This window comes from Amyelois transitella, chromosome 20 (assembly GCF_032362555.1).
Source record: "Amyelois transitella isolate CPQ chromosome 20, ilAmyTran1.1, whole genome shotgun sequence".
NCBI classification, from domain to species: Eukaryota; Metazoa; Arthropoda; class Insecta; order Lepidoptera; family Pyralidae; genus Amyelois; species Amyelois transitella.
The window spans coordinates 42,203-62,530 of record NC_083523.1 but is presented as its reverse complement, the minus strand read 5'-3'; the positions used below and the strand labels follow the sequence as shown (position 1 = coordinate 62,530).

General features: G+C 44.3%; 1 protein-coding gene across 1 annotated transcript in view; it reads left to right on the top strand.

The window, feature by feature from the left end:
- The window catches only part of LOC106135296 (uncharacterized), a 28,116-nt gene extending 12,610 nt beyond the window's left edge, over positions 1-15,506 (top strand). The window contains exons 3-12 of the mRNA XM_013335553.2: positions 6,502-6,566; positions 7,500-7,708; positions 8,791-8,973; positions 9,215-12,670; positions 12,848-13,374; positions 13,625-13,794; positions 13,923-14,088; positions 14,335-14,438; positions 14,894-14,952; positions 15,352-15,506. Coding sequence (XP_013191007.2) covers positions 6,502-6,566; positions 7,500-7,708; positions 8,791-8,973; positions 9,215-12,670; positions 12,848-13,374; positions 13,625-13,794; positions 13,923-14,088; positions 14,335-14,438; positions 14,894-14,952; positions 15,352-15,475 — 5,063 coding nt within the window. The 3' untranslated portion in view covers positions 15,476-15,506. The remainder of the gene's footprint in view (positions 1-6,501; positions 6,567-7,499; positions 7,709-8,790; positions 8,974-9,214; positions 12,671-12,847; positions 13,375-13,624; positions 13,795-13,922; positions 14,089-14,334; positions 14,439-14,893; positions 14,953-15,351) is intronic.
- The last annotated feature ends 4,822 nt before the right edge of the window (positions 15,507-20,328 follow it).

The window sequence follows — 20,328 nt, the reverse complement described above, 5'->3', positions numbered from 1 at the left end:
AACGTGCCGGCGAAAGATGGATGGGGCGGTTCGATGAAGTTACCGAGTAGGTAAATATTTAATTTGCCTCGAATGCGGTTGAAATTATAAGCGGTGAAAATTATAAGTCAGTTCTTGACCCAATAAGTATTTATTCAAATGTCCTTCACCCTTGTAATAAAACGTGATTACATTGCGGCTGTAAACGTTAATGTAAGGCGAATTCAATTACAGACCATAAAAAATAATAGGATTTTAATCTTTTTCCACATTACTTGATTGTACAGGACAAGGAATTAAGACAGGTTTCATGATAATAAATACAAGAAAAGCTATAAAACCCGTACACAAGGGAATGTCCTTTGTTGTATTGATCACAGTGATCTTGATACAAATGTCAGTCGTAATAACATAACACAGGCATGTCATACATATTAACTCTGCGGCTGTGGGCCTGTGGGCGACCAGCTCAGTTTCATCAAGCCACAGTTACATCATCCCCTGGACCTCGAGTTTCATGCAGATGCAACACAATGCAACCACTCGGAGATGAGAGCCTGGTGTGACGCGGGCAGGCACGCGTGTCGTGCGGTGTCGAGTGTCGAGACAGCGTCGGCTGTCGGCGAGCGCCATGAGCGCCAGTGACCAGTCCCTCGCGAGCGCCGACGCGCGCAGCACGACACACGCGCGACAGTTAGAGCCCCATGGGCTGAACTGACACGAGCGTACAGTAAATTCGGATACACACTCCTAGTGTGTCAAAGTGATATCGAAGCCGAACCGCGTTTCCGTAAAATCCCGCCTGGGAGACGAACGCGCCGGCTGCGTATCCGCTCTACTCTGACTAAAAAGCTCCAAAGCTGCCGTCAGTTAGAGCCACCCCAGACTACGACCTCCCTCGCCTGAAGAACGAGTTCCCCCAGCTGTTCCATCAAAGCGTTAGCTGTTTCATCGCCGCCACTTCTATTACAATTAGGTATTGATTTTTTCCGTATATTTTCGTGAGATCTGTAATCATTTCAACCTCTGAATTTCTTGTTTAGTTATTCGTGTGTTTATGTTCAAGTTTTATCTTACAACTTAGTGTCTGAAATATTTAATGACTTTATTGCCTACATACAACTAACCTCTTCCTCGTAGAGGTAGTCAGAGACACAATCCACTTACCAGGGTCTCTGAAAACTTCTGTATTATAAATAGGCAGGCACTTCTTACTCACCTAATAGCGATCATTAATTTTATACAGATTTCATTTAAAAACAAAAAGGTATTTAAATAACTGAAAAGGTTTTTCATTATAGCGGTCTGTGTCGTAGGACACAAGTCAAACCGAAAAGCGTTATGTATGTTAGAATGGCATAGTTTCCGCTAAGTCGGCCATGGCTCTGGGCTGGCAATGCCGACCACTTCTCAAGAGCTCTGTGACACGGAGCCAGTCAGGAAGCGAGCGCTCATTAGCGACCCAAGTTCACGTCGATTACAATAACACGTAATTACAATGATTGCAATGATCGCGATCAATCGACACATTCGGAAGCGGCCCTGATGATTTGGAGAGAAGCGGAAATTAATTTACTTTTTTATGGTATTTGAGAGCCTCGAAGCAATAACACCAAGGGTAAATACAAAAACGTAAATGGTATAAACAGAACCTCGATGCAAGTTGTAATCGTTTTATGTCCTTATTAAGAATCGTATGCACGTTCGTGGAACTGTTTTAGTACAGCGTTGCTTGGCTGAGTGGTTGAGGTGTCCGACACAAACGAGAGATTACGGATTGGAATCAAACTGCGACCAATATCAATGTCTTTTTCTACGTAATCTAACGTACCTAAAGTTATATACGTTGAAATAGTATAACAAAGTACCTATGACTATAATAGTGTCCATAAGCAGGTACCTACTAGTTAGTGATACCGTAGTATAGACTACCTCAGCAAGGAAATCGATTTTCAGCTCCTTTAGAAAGCGAAACATACAAAAATATGTAGAAGGAAAAAATGATAAAATATAAATTCGGATTTGTATGCCCTTTTTGTTGAAAAGAGCGATGACCTCGCTAGCTGTTGGTCTAATGCCAATGTAATTAGATTGGAATTGATTAACGACTTTTTTAGGATTACGGTCTCGTGGCGGAGGTCCGAAGACATTTCCTCTTTATAAAACTAAAATCAAGTCATCTAGGTAAGGTAGTGGCCCCGTAGGCAACCGAGATCGCCATCCGTGATGATGATGAACAAAGACGAAGTTCAAATCGGATGTTCTGGTGAAGGTTAGATCATAAATTTCTTTAACCGTAAAACTTGCATGAAAATTTGAAAATATGGATGAAGCAAAGGATGTAATATGTATGTCGGAGGGTCTGCCAATGCCGACACCCGCTCCAGGTGTCCGCGGCCAGCCTGCTGTCACGTGCGCGCTGACACTGGCCGTGTCGCACGCGTCAGCATTGGCAGGGCTACACAGTTGACACGGAGTGGACACTCGGTCGTTATCTAATCGAAAGCTGCTTGTGTTTTAAAGCAAGCCCACTTGCGAAATCAGATGCGAACATTTTACAAACAAACTATTTATAATTATGTTAATTTATGGCATGCTTCATTACCAAATCTTTCCACTACAGTTGCTACGATCTTTAAATACTTGTTTTACTTCATCCACTTTTATCAAACTTTTCATGCAAGCTGTTCGGTTTAGTTTAGTGCTCTTGACCCGACCTCACGGGCAAATTAAAAGTTGATATTAATTATATTGATAATTAGGTGTGCTACCTACGAGCCAGAAAATATGATAGTTATAATTATCTGTTGGTTAGTTTTGATGATTACAACTGTGTGGAGATCGTCCGAGGAAGGAAGAACACATTTTCATTTATATATTATGAACATTTGAACGCGATACGTACAATACACATAACATAGCCTTTACGGGGTACGCATTACGAACGCGGACACATGCCCAACAGGATTGAGACTTGAGGTAGATAAATTTATCAATTAAACAGTACATGAAACCCGTTTCTATTGAATCATAACCAGCACAGATGACAGAGAGACAGCCCTGACAGACCGGAGCCCGAGCGAGGCCGCCCGCTGCATGATGAGGTAAATGTTGTCGCCGGCGCCGCTCCGGCTGGGCCAGTTACAGCGAGGCTCGATTCGTGAATGAATATCGATGTTTCCACCTCGTGACGTCACCACTTGTACACATATTCGGTATATCGATTCAATCTTCCGTTTCCGTGTTTTCCCGGTATCGTATCGCACGAGGTATATTGACTTCTTACAGCGGTATAAATGGATACTGAAGGATTTAACGGATCGTCATAATGTGTTCGTCGCCAGGTTTTCGATACCCGAAAATTCCTTTGTCTCTTGTATTTTTTCTTTTATCGTGATTATATTTTGTTAATAGGTTTATTTTAAGCTCTTTGTGTAGCTTTATGTTAATTACCGTCTGGTTGTACGTGTCGCTCGCTCATACTGTTATCTTGCAGAATATCTGCAGCCAATCTGGTTCTACAGAAGCCGGCCGTTTACACCGCCGCGTCAGTGACTCACACTCTCTCGTAAAACCCAAGCCATACATCAAGATACGCTAACATTATATATATTAAGTACATGCTTATTGCATTAAAAATTGGATCATTGCTATTTACTTTGTTTTCAGTCATGTTGAAGTTTATTTCTATTGTGAGTTTTATAGACGATGTTGTAAAATGTTACTGCCTACGACGCGTTTCCGGCTTGTTCCTTGTCAGCTTACTTTTTCAAATGACACTTATATAATAACCGAACCTCAGCCGATCATATACTCTCCCCTTTACTAGGCAAGTTACTAGTACAAACAGGGCAACGATAATAAACATTGATTTTGGTAAATTGACTTTACTACTACTTACTTCAAAATCCTGACCCATGATCTGGTGATCTACAATTACTTATTATTTTTAAAGTAGATACGAATGTACTTGTGTATTAATTACTGCTTTCGTAGTTCCACAAATAATTTATTTTATTACTTTAACTTGTTCTTACTACTACGTACTTGTTCAGGCAGAAAAAATTCCTAAGAATTTCATTGATATCTACCTATAGGTAATCTTTTTCAATCGGAAATTCCCCCTCCGTGTCCGCATTTGGCGAGTCGCGTAACGGTAACCCAAGGGGTTAAAAAACTATGCTATTTGATTACTATTACCTAAGTAAGAGCATTCTACTCAAGCAATCAATCTTCATGAGATTCCCAGAGGAATCCCGCTTCAGACATGCGGAAATAAAACCCTTGCTACACTTGTTATTGCTGTACTGCCCCGCACGCCAGGAGTTGCCTGAACATATACAGCCCTTTATTATTTATTTTTGCTCTACTGTGATACGAGATGGGAAATAATATTAAAATTAATTTAAAAGAGTATAAGTCTAATGATTCTTAGGCCCCGTCATATTGATATGGAGGAGTAGCAATATGGATTTTTACAAGTCTTAAAATAGCTTGAAAAAAATTAAAAACATTAGCATATTCAAAGCAAGTGCGTTGTACTGCACAGTAGGTGGCAGTGGTGGGTCACACACACACACACACACACACGGCGGGCTGGTGGTGTGCGGTGACCCCGCGACCTCGCCGCATCGATCCTCAACCAGCCGCATTCGCTTCCTTCAGCCTGGTTAGGTTACCAGGGGCGGATTAAGGAATCGTAAATCCTACCCCCAGCTTACGTGGATCGTTAAGACTAGGTAAACTGAAATGAGGAGATATGTTCCACTATATCGGTCTGGTGTCTGGACCCGTAAGTTTTGCTCCAATGGACAATCTGGCCCCGACCTCAACATGTTTTATATGAACTCCGTAGTGAGTTACAGTACATCATTCCGGCCTGCAAATAAATCACCTCCCTGAGGTGTGGGGGGTGGGGGAAGGTGATTCAGACTGCAGAGTTTCTGTACTTCGATTCCAAGTTGGAGCCTTGTCGGCCGCCGTCCGTAGCTTCAATGAGTCACAAAACATCGAACTAAAATCACTATTTCTATTCCAAACAATTATAATTAATATTCCATTTTATTCCAATGAAGTCACTATTTACTAAGTAGGTATACCTAGTTATCTAATGACATTATATGTAATTAATTACATAAGCAATACATATCATAAGCAAGTAAGCAATGTATAAGCACATCTTTAACCAATAGAGTTACAAACTGCCAAGTAATACTGCTCTTAGTCTGTATCTATTTGTAGACACGTGTGAACGAGTGCATAGTGGGTTTTAGTAGACTAAACCTTCTAATTAATCAAGCAATAGTTTTTGCTTCCAGGTATTAGATACTTCATAGTTAGAAATCATCTTATCTATAAACAGCTGCCACCTCTCTACAGGCAGATACCAAATAAGCCGACTACGTTTTGCCGTTGGATACAGCAGAAAACAAATATAATTAACTTCTAAAATGAAGTATGGCAAATGTTCCATCATTTGCGTACAATCGATAATTGCGATTACAGGCACTTTCATGGTGTAAACGAACGAGGATAGCCCGCCGCTAACATTAGCATTAGCGATAACAAAGTGCTTGCTATCGCGCCGTCATCGCCGGGTGACGTCAGAGGGCCGGCGCGACCTTTGTAAAGCGGCTAGTTTTATTATTTAGTCTGAAACACAGCGGACGGCCGCCGCTGCGGCACATTACATATCAATGTATTTGGGGCTCGTTCTTATTTTTTAAGGTATGCTCATTACATAAATGTTTATGCCCTATCTTAGGCTAAAGGCAGCAAGGGATAATAAGCACCACTTTAGTACTTCAAGAAAATGTTATCGCAGGATTAAAATTTTATTATACCTAACGATTAATGTAATTATCTTTTCTAATTTGATGGGCTTTAATGCAATTCATCTTTTTGTCATTGCGGCGGCATGAAATTAGTCTAATGAGAGTTAAAATAGATAATGATAGAAGTTTAAGTTTAAACTAGAATAACTAAGAAATTGTTGCACTTGGAGCGTCTCCACGAAGCGGCGAGTTCACCTACTGCGCGGCTGTGACTCACTCCTTCCGCAGATGTTTGCCGCATGTATCGCAGTGGTATCACGTTTTAGGACGTTTAAGTCGCTACACTCAAAATAAATTCTATCCTTCACTCGCACAAAACTCTTAAGTAAGTTTAAGATGTCGAAAAATCTCAGTTTGCTATATTTACCCATGCTGATGTGGACATTAATCGATCGAAACACCATTCTTTATAGTTAGTTGCTGTTATAAAGAGCTATTAATATAGGCGCAGAAAGGAACTGCGAACTTGTTTGTTGTTGTTCTTTGTGAACACTGACTCAAAAACTACTTGTAAACGGGACGGAAATCAATAGGGCGTAATGTTTAGATCGTCGTACATGAGCTTCAGAGTACATTTATTGAAGTCGGTGTTCTTAATTGCTTTACTCTTGATTTGCACATGTTCCTTATTTACTACTTGTTAGTCATGAACTTCTGTAATAAGCTAACCAGTACACTGCTGTCGCAGGTCCCTGCGGCCCGCCGCGACTGCAGGACGCGCTGGCCGTGCTCCGCGACGCCTGGCCCGAGCCGGTCTCCTTGCTCGTCCGCTGCCGGTCAGTACTGCCCAATACGGCAACCAATATCATATACTGCTGACTTTTAAATGATGTTTGTGCCTGAATGTCAGCAAGATTCATCAAGTATGGTACTTATATAATGAAGGTGGTCACATAGATAATACAAAGGCAAAAAGGATAGATGTACGAGTATATAACTAGTTCTTTATGATGCCAGGCAATCTCTTTCATCCCATTATGAAAATAGTTGTGAAAGAATTGGATGTAGTTCCTGGAATGAATCCGGAAATCTTAAATGAAGATTAATCAGCTCGCTCATGTAGGTCGAGTGGACAGAGACTTGATTGATACCGTCCGCCCGCTCCGGGCGCAGCGTCTGCGGTATCACTGGTTGCATCGTGATTTGCGCAATTTAATTGCAGGAGATTAGCCCATCGAGCTCTCAACTGTAAAGATACTTCGGAATGTGTACGAATGTCTATTTTTGTGGAGCTCTGTCTTCGTGACACACATACATAACATTATTCATTACATTTGGGCTAATGAGTCTGACATCCCGACGGATTGTCTCGAGGGAATATCGGGTTACCTACGCTCTGCGGTAGGTCACATATCGTTAAAAATTCTAGTGAATCTGGGGACATTTTATTTTCGACACAAACAACATAGATTGGTACAGACTGCGAGCTCGGTGCCACGCAGTTTCGCGTCAGTTATCGAAGCATGATCGTCTTCCGCGTCATAGAGAATACAGGAACCGCTTGTTGTTTTATCCTGAAATTTTAAACGGTTTTTTCTTTGATGATATTTATTGGTCAAGTTCCAAAATAAATACTTATGTAAAATAATTAAAATTTGTCCCTTTGATGTCTTTGAAGGTTTAGATTTTGTTTGTGCAATTCCAGCACCAGAGTTTGTCGGAGTTGGTTTCTGCTATTGCGAGTAGGCATACCGCGAGGAATGTAAATATTTTCGTGGCATTGTATTTGACGCCCGCGGCTGGCGGCGCCGCCGGCACTCGCCGCGGCAGTCGCGCGCGGCTCCGCGTCGCGAGCACGCGCGCTGGCTATGTCCCGCCGCGGTCTCACGAGACACTCCAATAGCTTCAGCAGATAATGGTGCGGTTTATATGACACTCGCCTCAAATATTGAGAGGTAATAAAAGGAAATACCCGGTATCCAGATTGTTAAAATAATGTACAAAAGAAAATTGGAGAACCTGCTACTGAAGTACCTATTCGTAGATATTTGTTTTGCTTACAATAAAAGAAGAAAATTCAACATTGAATTAAGTTTATAAATTCAAATTCATTTACTTGCTTTACATACCAAAATACTTAAAAATCACTCTTTTTTTTCCTGAAAGAGTGGGCTGAGACTACCTACGTCATTTGTATGTTAACTTTAATTAAATATAACATGTAAGTAGGTAGCTTGTTTTATAATAGAAGTTAGTACAAATTATTGAATTATGAATTACGGCAGTGCGTATGGTAACTTCCTAGCTCTACATTATCTGTAACAATAATTGTAGTAGGTACCTAGTAAATTGAAGTCATCGTCGTGTTCACCGACGTGGTAGTTTTGGATATATTGTCCGTTCATATTTAGTATATCGACGTCTCTATCATTTTATTAAAATTTTGAAATGTCAAACTACTAAGTCATACGTAAGCTTCCTTTCTCAGTTTTCAGTCTTCAATATTAGTTTAGTTCTTAATTCGTAAGATAATTTATCAGAACGCTGAATGTTGTTATTAGCGAACTCCTTGGAGCCCTGCGTGGTGTCGCCGCGAAGGGCGCGCTATATATAGATCGGACGGTTATAGAGCCACTCGCGGAATCCTCCGAGAGCCGCCCGGCTGCTGACTCGTGACTCACTCCGCTCCTGCTGGAGCTCCTCCGCCGCGCTCGCGGTCCACGGCGCGTTATATTTATCGCCGCCGCTCTCGCTCCATCAGTTTTGCATACTTTCTTTGATTCGCTCCGTTTATTCCAACCATGAATAATGCTGCTTTTCAAGATAATTCAACTACATTCTCTCATTCTGATTGCATAAATACCACTGAACACGTTTATAAGCATATCAATATTTTTTATGACATGAGAAAACAGCGAACCTCGCCTTTCATTATTTTTAAAACCGTTGGCTCTGTGTACCCCGCCAGGGATATAGACGTAAACGTATGTATATTATTTATGAAAGTGAAAACATTTTTTGAAATTAAAATTTCCAGTCGTGCAGTTACTCGAAATACGGAGAACCGCGACAGCGAGCAGTCGCGACGCGCGGCCGACCAGCGCGCGAGCGCACGCGGCATGCTGACGCAGGCGCAGCTCGCGGAGATGGCGCCGCGCGGTGGGGCGTCGCCGGGGCTGCTGCGCCGCCGCTACTCCGTGCCGGAGACCATCATGAGGAAGTAAGGAAACTTCCATCCTGTCCACTTCCCTCACATGCGAGTGATCTTGACATAGTTCCAAATTGTAATACCTAGTAACAATTCGATATAAAATTGCAAACTAAGAAGATTGCAAGTCGTTCTGCCATATAATGCCATAGAAAATGAATCAATCAGTCTTTTAGTACAATAAATCACAAATTTTGATTTATCTTTGTTTAATGTTTCATTTTGTTAATTGTTAAATTTTGTTTTATTTCAGATACCGACTAGCGCAGCAGCGTTCTGAATCAGAAGAAGCCGGTGGAGCGACCAGTGCATCTCCAGTGTCCGCCTCGCCGCCCTCGTGCGAGTCGCCGCGTTCGCCGCGGCGGGACCGCGAGCTCATGCGGAAGTCTGCCTTGTTGCGCCGCATGTGGGGACGGCCGCAAAACGCCTGCTGCTGCAGCGACGTGTGCGAGCAGTACTGCGGTCGAGAGACGCGCTCCCTCGACACCTCGCGCTCTGAACTGAGGCCGTTATCTTGCTCTAGTGGGCTGGGTTCGCGGCATTCACATGTTGCTCCGCCGGCACCTTCTGGCTGGGCTACCCCTAAGCGGCAGCGGCTCGATTCTTCGCGTGATTCCCGTGGTAGTGACGAGATGCTACGCACAGCAATGAGGAACAGTTATGATCGTGCAGAGGAGTTACGCTGTGATCAGTCCAAACAAAACCTATCCGACTCTACTAGATCATATGGACGCGGAGTATCCTCTTACAGAGAGTCCATGACAGAGGCCTTCATGGATAGTGATGATTTCATAGCGGATAGTAGTGAACAAAATCGTGCATACGATTCACACATATTAATATTAGATTCCTCTACTTTGGAGATGGATTCTAGTTCAGAAAATCGCAGAACTCTAGAAAATGGAAATAACCATTCACAAACAATAACCGATGATCATTCATTGACTGATACGTCAGAATCTATGTCGGCATCGATGCCAACTACCAAAGAAAACCAAGCTTATACAGGAAATAGAGTTTTGAAACAAATTTCTAGCAGTGCACACATAGAAGGGCGAATCAGTGAGAGATCAGTCGGCGTTGAAAATGATGACACCAATCTGTTGACTTATGAAACGCCATTGGCTGTAGATACCCCGCCATATGAACTTTTGGAAATTGTTGTTGCCGAATCTGTTAATCCGAATTCAATACAAAATAGTAAAAACTCCGAGCTGAATAATACGAGTGTTGAAACTATTAAATCCCCGATCAGTAATCACTGGAAAAAGATGCAGAATATTAATATAGACGAATACGTTTCAAACATTTTAGTGGAAAGTCTTAATTCACTGACAGATCAAATCGAATATATGAACGCTTCTATTGGTGACGATCGCAAAGTTAGCATAGTTGAAAAGGAAATAAAAGTGAAACTACAGAATACTGGTGTAAATACCATAGTACACTTGAGCCCCATGTCAAACAATCAAATTATATTCGGAAACGAGGAGCTTTGTAATAATTACAATAGTAAAGATAGTTGCAACAATCCCCACGACAGTGTTACCATTCGCGAGGAGCCGCACAGTGCCGAGTCGAACAACAACCCTCCTTCCCCGCATTCGCTTCAAGAAGATGCCGTCTTCAGCGTCGTCCACAACGACAATGTTAATCGCGCTGTGTTACAGCAGATTCAGAAGTTATTTCAGGATGAACTTAACAGCTTCGACAATGGCACCCACTACACCAATAACGCTGTGCCTGGTATATCCCATATAGAAATATCTAATGTTGACGTGTTCATTGACAATGATATGGTTTCCGCTACAGATACTGCTGAAGCTGAAGCAATAGACCTCGGAGAAGTAATCAGTGGGGTAGGCGCCGGCAACTATTTCCCAGATGGAGATGACAGTGCAATGGTTCCTCGTTTCTCTGCGATGCCGCACACGGACTCAATGGAAGTTAATACGTCGTCTTCTGACGACCCCGATAACATCGGGTCTGATTGTACTAGTCTCGTTGACAGCTTAGATGACCCAAACTCCCCGCGATCTGTATTTTTACGCAAATCGTTCAATAATAGCAAGAGAAACGAACTTGTACGATCAGCTATCGACGTTTTGGACTTGCTTCCGGAAAATTCTTACAATAATTACGCATCTCAACCGAAAGATAAGGGAGAAGCTTTTTTTATACGAATAAAGGATAATAACTTAGACTGCGAGAAAGAAAACATAATAGTTGCCGATCATATGCCAGAAAAAATAAAACAAAGGCTATATCGAAGACAGCGTAAAAGAGAAATGCGCATGGAATGCGCACGCCGAAGTAAAGTAAAGCAAATAAAGAAAGAGATAGAAAAACAGGCGGGCAAAAATGTAGCGCGAAGCAGGGAAGTGGAGCGGGAGTGTCTCGCACTCATCAACGCGCTCATCGATGACGTCATTGTTAAGATCGTACATGACGAGTATAAGTGCACGCGGATCAGGCAGAAGAGCAACAGAATGGTGGTTTCAAAATCCGATGAAAATATATCCAGAAGAAATTGGAATAAAGATGTAGATTATAACCAAAAAGCGTCTAAAATAAAAAACAGTTCTTCTTCATCTGGAGCGATGCGAACGAATATGGGTAGAAAATTCCATAATCCCGAAAGACAACAGATACACGGTAAGCTATCATTATTGGATCATCCGCCGCTAAGTCCAAGCACTAGCGGGCCACGAAGGATTTACCAGAAGTCTGAAATACACGATGGTAATAAATGTATCGAGATTTTAGAAATATTAGAATATGTAAATAGTTCTCAATCGCAAAGCTCTCCTGATATTACAAATTCTGATGAAAACCAATTCTGTACTACGAGACACAAGAAATCACGAATTCCCATTCCGATCTACGAAAAATTACAAAAAATATCTACTGAATCTTCAAAGACACAAAGATCTAGCTTATCCAAAAGAACGTCCACACCGCAGAGAGGAGACAGCAAGTCTACTCAGATGCTGACCGATATGCTGCTTAAAGTGCTGACTGACGGAGACTGTGAGGCTCCCGAAGTCGGCGATCCGCCAACACGCCGCGCCTCTGTGCCGGCCTACGAGCCACGCTCTCGCTCCAACTCCTTGAGGTTCAAGCAGGTCTTTGATATCATCCCTGAGGAGCGCAGCAGCCTCAGCGTGGACTCCGGTACCGAGGATGTCGCTTACAACCGTCGCTCGTCCGCGCCCAGCGTCGCTGATACTGTGAAAGTTATGCAAGATGATCACAATGTCCGACAAAATATTCAAAACGAACAGAATGACATCTCAGAAACGAGAAGAACATCGATCGTTCAAGATTACTCGAGGAAACCGAAAGAAACGCGGAGCGCCGGAACTTCCCCTTTGTACGACGTAGAGAAGAAGAAAAATAATCAACTGACCATGACTTCACCCAGTCGAAAGTCAGCAGCGACTAGCCCTATTAGAATATCTTCCGCAAAGAACCAAAAGCAGACGAGCCTCAATCCGACGTCATCGTCGCAAACAACCGCGTTGAGCGGCACCGGCGGCGCTGCGAGCACGGGCGGCGCGAGCGGCAAGCGCGGGCTGGCGTCGCGCGGCCGCGGCTGGCTCGGCTTCGCGCGCCCCGCCTGCAGGCTGCCCGACGAAGGTATCGCGCTCGCTTGTGCACCGCCCCCGCCCCCGCTGCACCTTCGCACCTCCTCCGTGCCCGTAGAATAGACAGTATCAGATTGTTATTGTATACTTAGTCGCATTTATATTTATTTATGTTCACTCACAACACGACAGATTTATATACGAAAGCACGTGGACGAGCATGTTATTTATTATTTCGCCTCGTTTGCATTTATGTAACTCGAAATCGAATTATTAATAAATTATTTAATTTGCATCAGTTGGTTTTATTTATCCGAAGGTCCCAAAGAGATAAACGTCGAGACAGACACGACTAGAGAACGGCGATGTACGCCTGTGTGCGAACGCGTTGTCGAGACCCAAAGAACCGTCCGCACCATACAAACCGAGATGGTCGACCCGATAATAGTCGGTAGAGATAAACGCCATGAAAAGTCTAAGACTCGAAAAAGGATTGAAGGTTACAATACTGATGATAAAACAAAGAAACGCGTTAACCGGACTAAATGTGAGACTCGGCAGAGAGACAAGAGCACAACGACGGCGGGAGGAGAGACGGATGTCAAGGAGAGCACGAAGAGCCGCGCGGGCGGCAGCGCGGAGGCGGGCGTGCGGCTGCCCGAGTGCGTGCGCTCGCGCAGCTCCAGCGACAGCGAGTCGGGCGGCAGCCTGCTGTGCTCGCTGGCGCCCAAGTGGCTGTCGGCGCCGGCGCGACGCCGGCACGCCGCGCAGCGAGCCGACCGGCGGGACGTGCCATCCTCACCAACGGATCCTTCCATCGACGCCGGTAATAAACTTTGTAGGCCTGTATTTTTATTAAAACTACAAAACTAAGTATCACCTGACTACCGTCGAGGAAAACTTATATTTTAGATCTGCACAGTAGGTTCAAGAATTATATAGAGCTATAATTTGAGAATTAATCGTATTTAGATCTAACAGTATTATTAACCATCAATTTCTACTAGTTATTCCTAAAATATTAAAACATACCTGTGATTATACATATACTCGTATATAGCCCACGTTAATTGCAGGTGGATGGTCTGTGACTGTGGCGGGGTCGTGTCGCGCCGCACTACCCGCCGACGTAGAGATGCGGCTGCACTTCCCTCCAGACCAACTGCCGCCCCCGCCCCTCCCACCGCACCCCACGCTGCCTCGCGCTGAGCTACATAGAACTGAAGCTCACCAGTTCACTCAGGAGGTAACATTTTGCGTAAATCCTATTTGAATTGAGATAAAATGAATGTAATAACAATTAAAATTTTTTCTCATATTCGATAACTTCGTTCGCATCATGTTTGTTTTTTTATAACTCGACTTATGTATCAGGAGTGGAGCTGCGTGTCGCGGCGGTGCCCGCAGTGCGCGTGCGCGTGTTGCGCCGGCCCCGACCCCGCGCCCCGCCGCCCGCAGCCGCTGCCGCCCGCTCCCGCCCTCTCCTCGCCACACAACGCCGAAGGCCGCCTTACGCTCACCATGAAAAAAGAGGCATTAGGTTTGAGTCTCTGCTCTGTCATAATAATTTATATTCTAGTTCACCATAGAATTTATCATAGGAACATTTATGTAATAATTTTGGTAAACGAAAAGATACGAAAAGATAACCAGATTATTATCTACAAGCTGCGCCCCGAACTTGGCTTTCGTGAGAATTTTGGTTCAAACTATATTCTACCCGTGTAATAAATTTCGTCAAAATCCAGATTTTGCGTGAAAGAGTATTAATTACATTTGAATGCAGGATCTTCCGTTCTTGCTCGCAAGACTGCGAAGAAATCCTCGGAGCCGCTGCCCGAGCTGGAGGCGTTCACGTCCACGCGCAGCAAGCTCAGGAGCTCCGTTAAGGTAATTCAAGGTCAAAAGGAGCCTTCGTATACATATAAATGTCTTCAAAATCGGCCTAACTGTTTGGCCACGAAAGGGTCTGCCTAGTGACAGAGGACAGACATTTGCATTTATAATATAAGTAGATACTTACGTGTATGTGTATATATTATAATTTCATTAAAATTTGGTAAGAATGTTTTGCCTTAAGTGTAAGAAACCCACGCAATTCTTTCTATTCATCATATTGCAATAATGAAACATGAAGCTACGGTTCAAACCTAACCTATTTTCATGATCTTTTGATTGATTAAGGCTGACATCATCTTCTTATCAATGTAATGTTTCCCCCGCTACATCTTCACCTAAGCTCTTTGAGGGTCCACAATAACGAGACAATCCACGCTCCCTCGGGTATCCGCTGGGAGCGGGCGCCCGTGCCCGCCGTATTTACACCCAGAAGGCGGTTGTTGCAGACGCGGCGGGGGTGCTCCCTGCACTGCTGGCTGCCCGACGACGAGCCCGCGCTCCTCAGGTAACGGTCTTCAGTTCTCCGGCTCACTGACATCCAATTACTTTATAGAAAATCATGAGGAAAATGTTTGCCAAGGTCCCGTAATTTGAAACTAAAATAACAAATCTTTTCTCTTTATAATACTCGTATTAGCATGGAAGTTTGGCTGCTATGAGTTGCGACGTTGACCGCGGATCACGTGGCTTAGTTTGACCTCGGGTCTATTACATACATTCCAACTTTCATCGAAATTGTTTTAGAATTAGATGTAAAAGCGTAACAGACAGAATTTCTAATTTACAAAAAATCACACAAATTGAGCCAGGCCTTGAACAAAAAGGTAATCAGGTTTAAAGTCGAAGAGCATCGAATCAAGTTTATGTAATATTTTTTCAAGACATTTATTATGATTGTTTGCAGGACGAATAACGGTCTGTCAGTGTTGGGCAGCGCCATCATCCCGGAGCTGAAGCCGCGCGTGCGCACCATGAGCGAGCGCGACCTCACGCGCCACTACACGCCGCGACACTACCTGCGTTGTTGACGCCTGGCCGTTGTCCGCCGCTACATTGCAATCTCCGTCGTACAAATATTGTAAAATACATTTTATAAATTATAATTAACTAACTCAATTGTGTTCTTTACTTATTTCATCGTCTATATTACTACATCATACCACGAGTTCAGTCAGCGTAAAAAGCAAAGTAAAGAGGCATCTGAATTCGGCAGCATTATCCAAATTGCTCATCAATCATTTTACAAGAGAAAGGTCCATTAAACAAATATAACATATACTATTTCTTAAAAAAATATAAAGATTGTACCTATTAACTAAAAGTTCTATCAAAGGAACTAGTAAGTATAGTATGTTAAGGGTTTGGAAGCCTAACACTTCAAAGAAATAAATAGATTTTAAAGATCAAATTTTAATACTTACGTAACTTTAGTGAATGCAGAAAGAATCCGATTATAAAACCGGAGATGTGCTGTGTTATACATAAAAAAGCAAGCTTATTCTGTTGCTTTTTTAAAAATTAGGTAAATAGAAAAGAAATAAACAGTTAGTAAATAAATAATAACCTGTGTGAGCACGTATGCGGCGTCCTACTTGAACAGTAGCACGCGGTCGGCTGGATCGGCTGCACGAGCGGCGGCTGCTCAGAAGTTAAATAAATACTCGGTTTTATTAAATCAATATGAGTTTATACCAATCGCCGTCGAGACAGCTGGCCCGTGGTGCCCAGAAGCGAAAAGCTTTGTTAAAGAAATAGGACGCCGTTTACGTGACAGAGGGTATGACCACCGCTCCGGATGGTACCTGGTTCAAAGGATATCCTTAGCCATCCAAAGAGGAAACGCAGCTAGTGTGATGGGTACCTTTGAGCCGGGTACGATTCGGGGTGGAATTTTTGATTGACAATTATATATATTACATTTAGATTGAATAACTATTTTAGATTAATTGTAGAGAATAAAATTTGACATGTAACCATGATCTAGTAAAAATAAATAATAGATGGCGCTGATCTAAAATAAAACGCGATATGGATTCTCGTCAAATTATTATAAATGAGCAAATTTACCCGGGAGGGTGGGGTTAGGTTTAGATGGGTGGGGTTAGGTTTAGATGGGTGGGGTTAGGTTTAGATGGGTGGGGTTAGGTTTAGATGGGTGGGGTTAGGTTTAGATGGGTGGGGTTAGGTTTAGATGGGTGGGGTTAGGTTTAGATGGGTGGGGTTAGGTTTAGATGGGTGGGGTTAGGTTTAGATGGGTGGGGTTAGGTTTAGATGGGTGGGGTTAGGTTTAGATGGGTGGGGTTAGGTTTAGATGGGTGGGGTTAGGTTTAGATGGGTGGGGTTAGGTTTAGATGGGTGGGGTTAGGTTTAGATGGGTGGGGTTAGGTTTAGATGGGTGGGGTTAGGTTTAGATGGGTGGGGTTAGGTTTAGATGGGTGGGGTTAGGTTTAGATGGGTGGGGTTAGGTTTAGATGGGTGGGGTTAGGTTTAGATGGGTGGGGTTAGGTTTAGATGGGTGGGGTTAGGTTTAGATGGGTGGGGTTAGGTTTAGATGGGTGGGGTTAGGTTTAGATGGGTGGGGTTAGGTTTAGATGGGTGGGGTTAGGTTTAGATGGGTGGGGTTAGGTTTAGATGGGTGGGGTTAGGTTTAGATGGGTGGGGTTAGGTTTAGATGGGTGGGGTTAGGTTTAGATGGGTGGGGTTAGGTTTAGATGGGTGGGGTTAGGTTTAGATGGGTGGGGTTAGGTTTAGATGGGTGGGGTTAGGTTTAGATGGGTGGGGTTAGGTTTAGATGGGTGGGGTTAGGTTTAGATGGGTGGGGTTAGGTTTAGATGGGTGGGGTTAGGTTTAGATGGGTGGGGTTAGGTTTAGATGGGTGGGGTTAGGTTTAGATGGGTGGGGTTAGGTTTAGATGGGTGGGGTTAGGTTTAGATGGGTGGGGTTAGGTTTAGATGGGTGGGGTTAGGTTTAGATGGGTGGGGTTAGGTTTAGATGGGTGGGGTTAGGTTTAGATGGGTGGGGTTAGGTTTAGATGGGTGGGGTTAGGTTTAGATGGGTGGGGTTAGGTTTAGATGGGTGGGGTTAGGTTTAGATGGGTGGGGTTAGGTTTAGATGGGTGGGGTTAGGTTTAGATGGGTGGGGTTAGGTTTAGATGGGTGGGGTTAGGTTTAGATGGGTGGGGTTAGGTTTAGATGGGTGGGGTTAGGTTTAGATGGGTGGGGTTAGGTTTAGATGGGTGGGGTTAGGTTTAGATGGGTGGGGTTAGGTTTAGATGGGTGGGGTTAGGTTTAGATGGGTGGGGTTAGGTTTAGATGGGTGGGTGGGGTTAGGTTTAGATGGGTGGGGTTAGGTTTAGATGGGTGGGGTTAGGTTTAGATGGGTGGGGTTAGGTTTAGATGGGTGGGGTTAGGTTTAGATGGGTGGGGTTAGGTTTAGATGGGTGGGGTTAGGTTTAGATGGGTGGGGTTAGGTTTAGATGGGTGGGGTTAGGTTTAGATGGGTGGGGTTAGGTTTAGATGGGTGGGGTTAGGTTTAGATGGGTGGGGTTAGGTTTAGATGGGTGGGGTTAGGTTTAGATGGGTGGGGTTAGGTTTAGATGGGTGGGGTTAGGTTTAGATGGGTGGGGTTAGGTTTAGATGGGTGGGGTTAGGTTTAGATGGGTGGGGTTAGGTTTAGATGGGTGGGGTTAGGTTTAGATGGGTGGGGTTAGGTTTAGATGGGTGGGGTTAGGTTTAGATGGGTGGGGTTAGGTTTAGATGGGTGGGGTTAGGTTTAGATGGGTGGGGTTAGGTTTAGATGGGTGGGGTTAGGTTTAGATGGGTGGGGTTAGGTTTAGATGGGTGGGGTTAGGTTTAGATGGGTGGGGTTAGGTTTAGATGGGTGGGGTTAGGTTTAGATGGGTGGGGTTAGGTTTAGATGGGTGGGGTTAGGTTTAGATGGGTGGGGTTAGGTTTAGATGGGTGGGGTTAGGTTTAGATGGGTGGGGTTAGGTTTAGATGGGTGGGGTTAGGTTTAGATGGGTGGGGTTAGGTTTAGATGGGTGGGGTTAGGTTTAGATGGGTGGGGTTAGGTTTAGATGGGTGGGGTTAGGTTTAGATGGGTGGGGTTAGGTTTAGATGGGTGGGGTTAGGTTTAGATGGGTGGGGTTAGGTTTAGATGGGTGGGGTTAGGTTTAGATGGGTGGGGTTAGGTTTAGATGGGTGGGGTTAGGTTTAGATGGGTGGGGTTAGGTTTAGATGGGTGGGGTTAGGTTTAGATGGGTGGGGTTAGGTTTAGATGGGTGGGGTTAGGTTTAGATGGGTGGGGTTAGGTTTAGATGGGTGGGGTTAGGTTTAGATGGGTGGGGTTAGGTTTAGATGGGTGGGGTTAGGTTTAGATGGGTGGGGTTAGGTTTAGATGGGTGGGGTTAGGTTTAGATGGGTGGGGTTAGGTTTAGATGGGTGGGGTTAGGTTTAGATGGGTGGGGTTAGGTTTAGATGGGTGGGGTTAGGTTTAGATGGGTGGGGTTAGGTTTAGATGGGTGGGGTTAGGTTTAGATGGGTGGGGTTAGGTTTAGATGGGTGGGGTTAGGTTTAGATGGGTGGGGTTAGGTTTAGATGGGTGGGGTTAGGTTTAGATGGGTGGGGTTAGGTTTAGATGGGTGGGGTTAGGTTTAGATGGGTGGGGTTAGGTTTAGATGGGTGGGGTTAGGTTTAGATGGGTGGGGTTAGGTTTAGATGGGTGGGGTTAGGTTTAGATGGGTGGGGTTAGGTTTAGATGGGTGGGGTTAGGTTTAGATGGGTGGGGTTAGGTTTAGATGGGTGGGGTTAGGTTTAGATGGGTGGGGTTAGGTTTAGATGGGTGGGGTTAGGTTTAGATGGGTGGGGTTAGGTTTAGATGGGTGGGGTTAGGTTTAGATGGGTGGGGTTAGGTTTAGATGGGTGGGGTTAGGTTTAGATGGGTGGGGTTAGGTTTAGATGGGTGGGGTTAGGTTTAGATGGGTGGGGTTAGGTTTAGATGGGTGGGGTTAGGTTTAGATGGGTGGGGTTAGGTTTAGATGGGTGGGGTTAGGTTTAGATGGGTGGGGTTAGGTTTAGATGGGTGGGGTTAGGTTTAGATGGGTGGGGTTAGGTTTAGATGGGTGGGGTTAGGTTTAGATGGGTGGGGTTAGGTTTAGATGGGTGGGGTTAGGTTTAGATGGGTGGGGTTAGGTTTAGATGGGTGGGGTTAGGTTTAGATGGGTGGGGTTAGGTTTAGATGGGTGGGGTTAGGTTTAGATGGGTGGGGTTAGGTTTAGATGGGTGGGGTTAGGTTTAGATGGGTGGGGTTAGGTTTAGATGGGTGGGGTTAGGTTTAGATGGGTGGGGTTAGGTTTAGATGGGTGGGGTTAGGTTTAGATGGGTGGGGTTAGGTTTAGATGGGTGGGGTTAGGTTTAGATGGGTGGGGTTAGGTTTAGATGGGTGGGGTTAGGTTTAGATGGGTGGGGTTAGGTTTAGATGGGTGGGGTTAGGTTTAGATGGGTGGGGTTAGGTTTAGATGGGTGGGGTTAGGTTTAGATGGGTGGGGTTAGGTTTAGATGGGTGGGGTTAGGTTTAGATGGGTGGGGTTAGGTTTAGATGGGTGGGGTTAGGTTTAGATGGGTGGGGTTAGGTTTAGATGGGTGGGGTTAGGTTTAGATGGGTGGGGTTAGGTTTAGATGGGTGGGGTTAGGTTTAGATGGGTGGGGTTAGGTTTAGATGGGTGGGGTTAGGTTTAGATGGGTGGGGTTAGGTTTAGATGGGTGGGGTTAGGTTTAGATGGGTGGGGTTAGGTTTAGATGGGTGGGGTTAGGTTTAGATGGGTGGGGTTAGGTTTAGATGGGTGGGGTTAGGTTTAGATGGGTGGGGTTAGGTTTAGATGGGT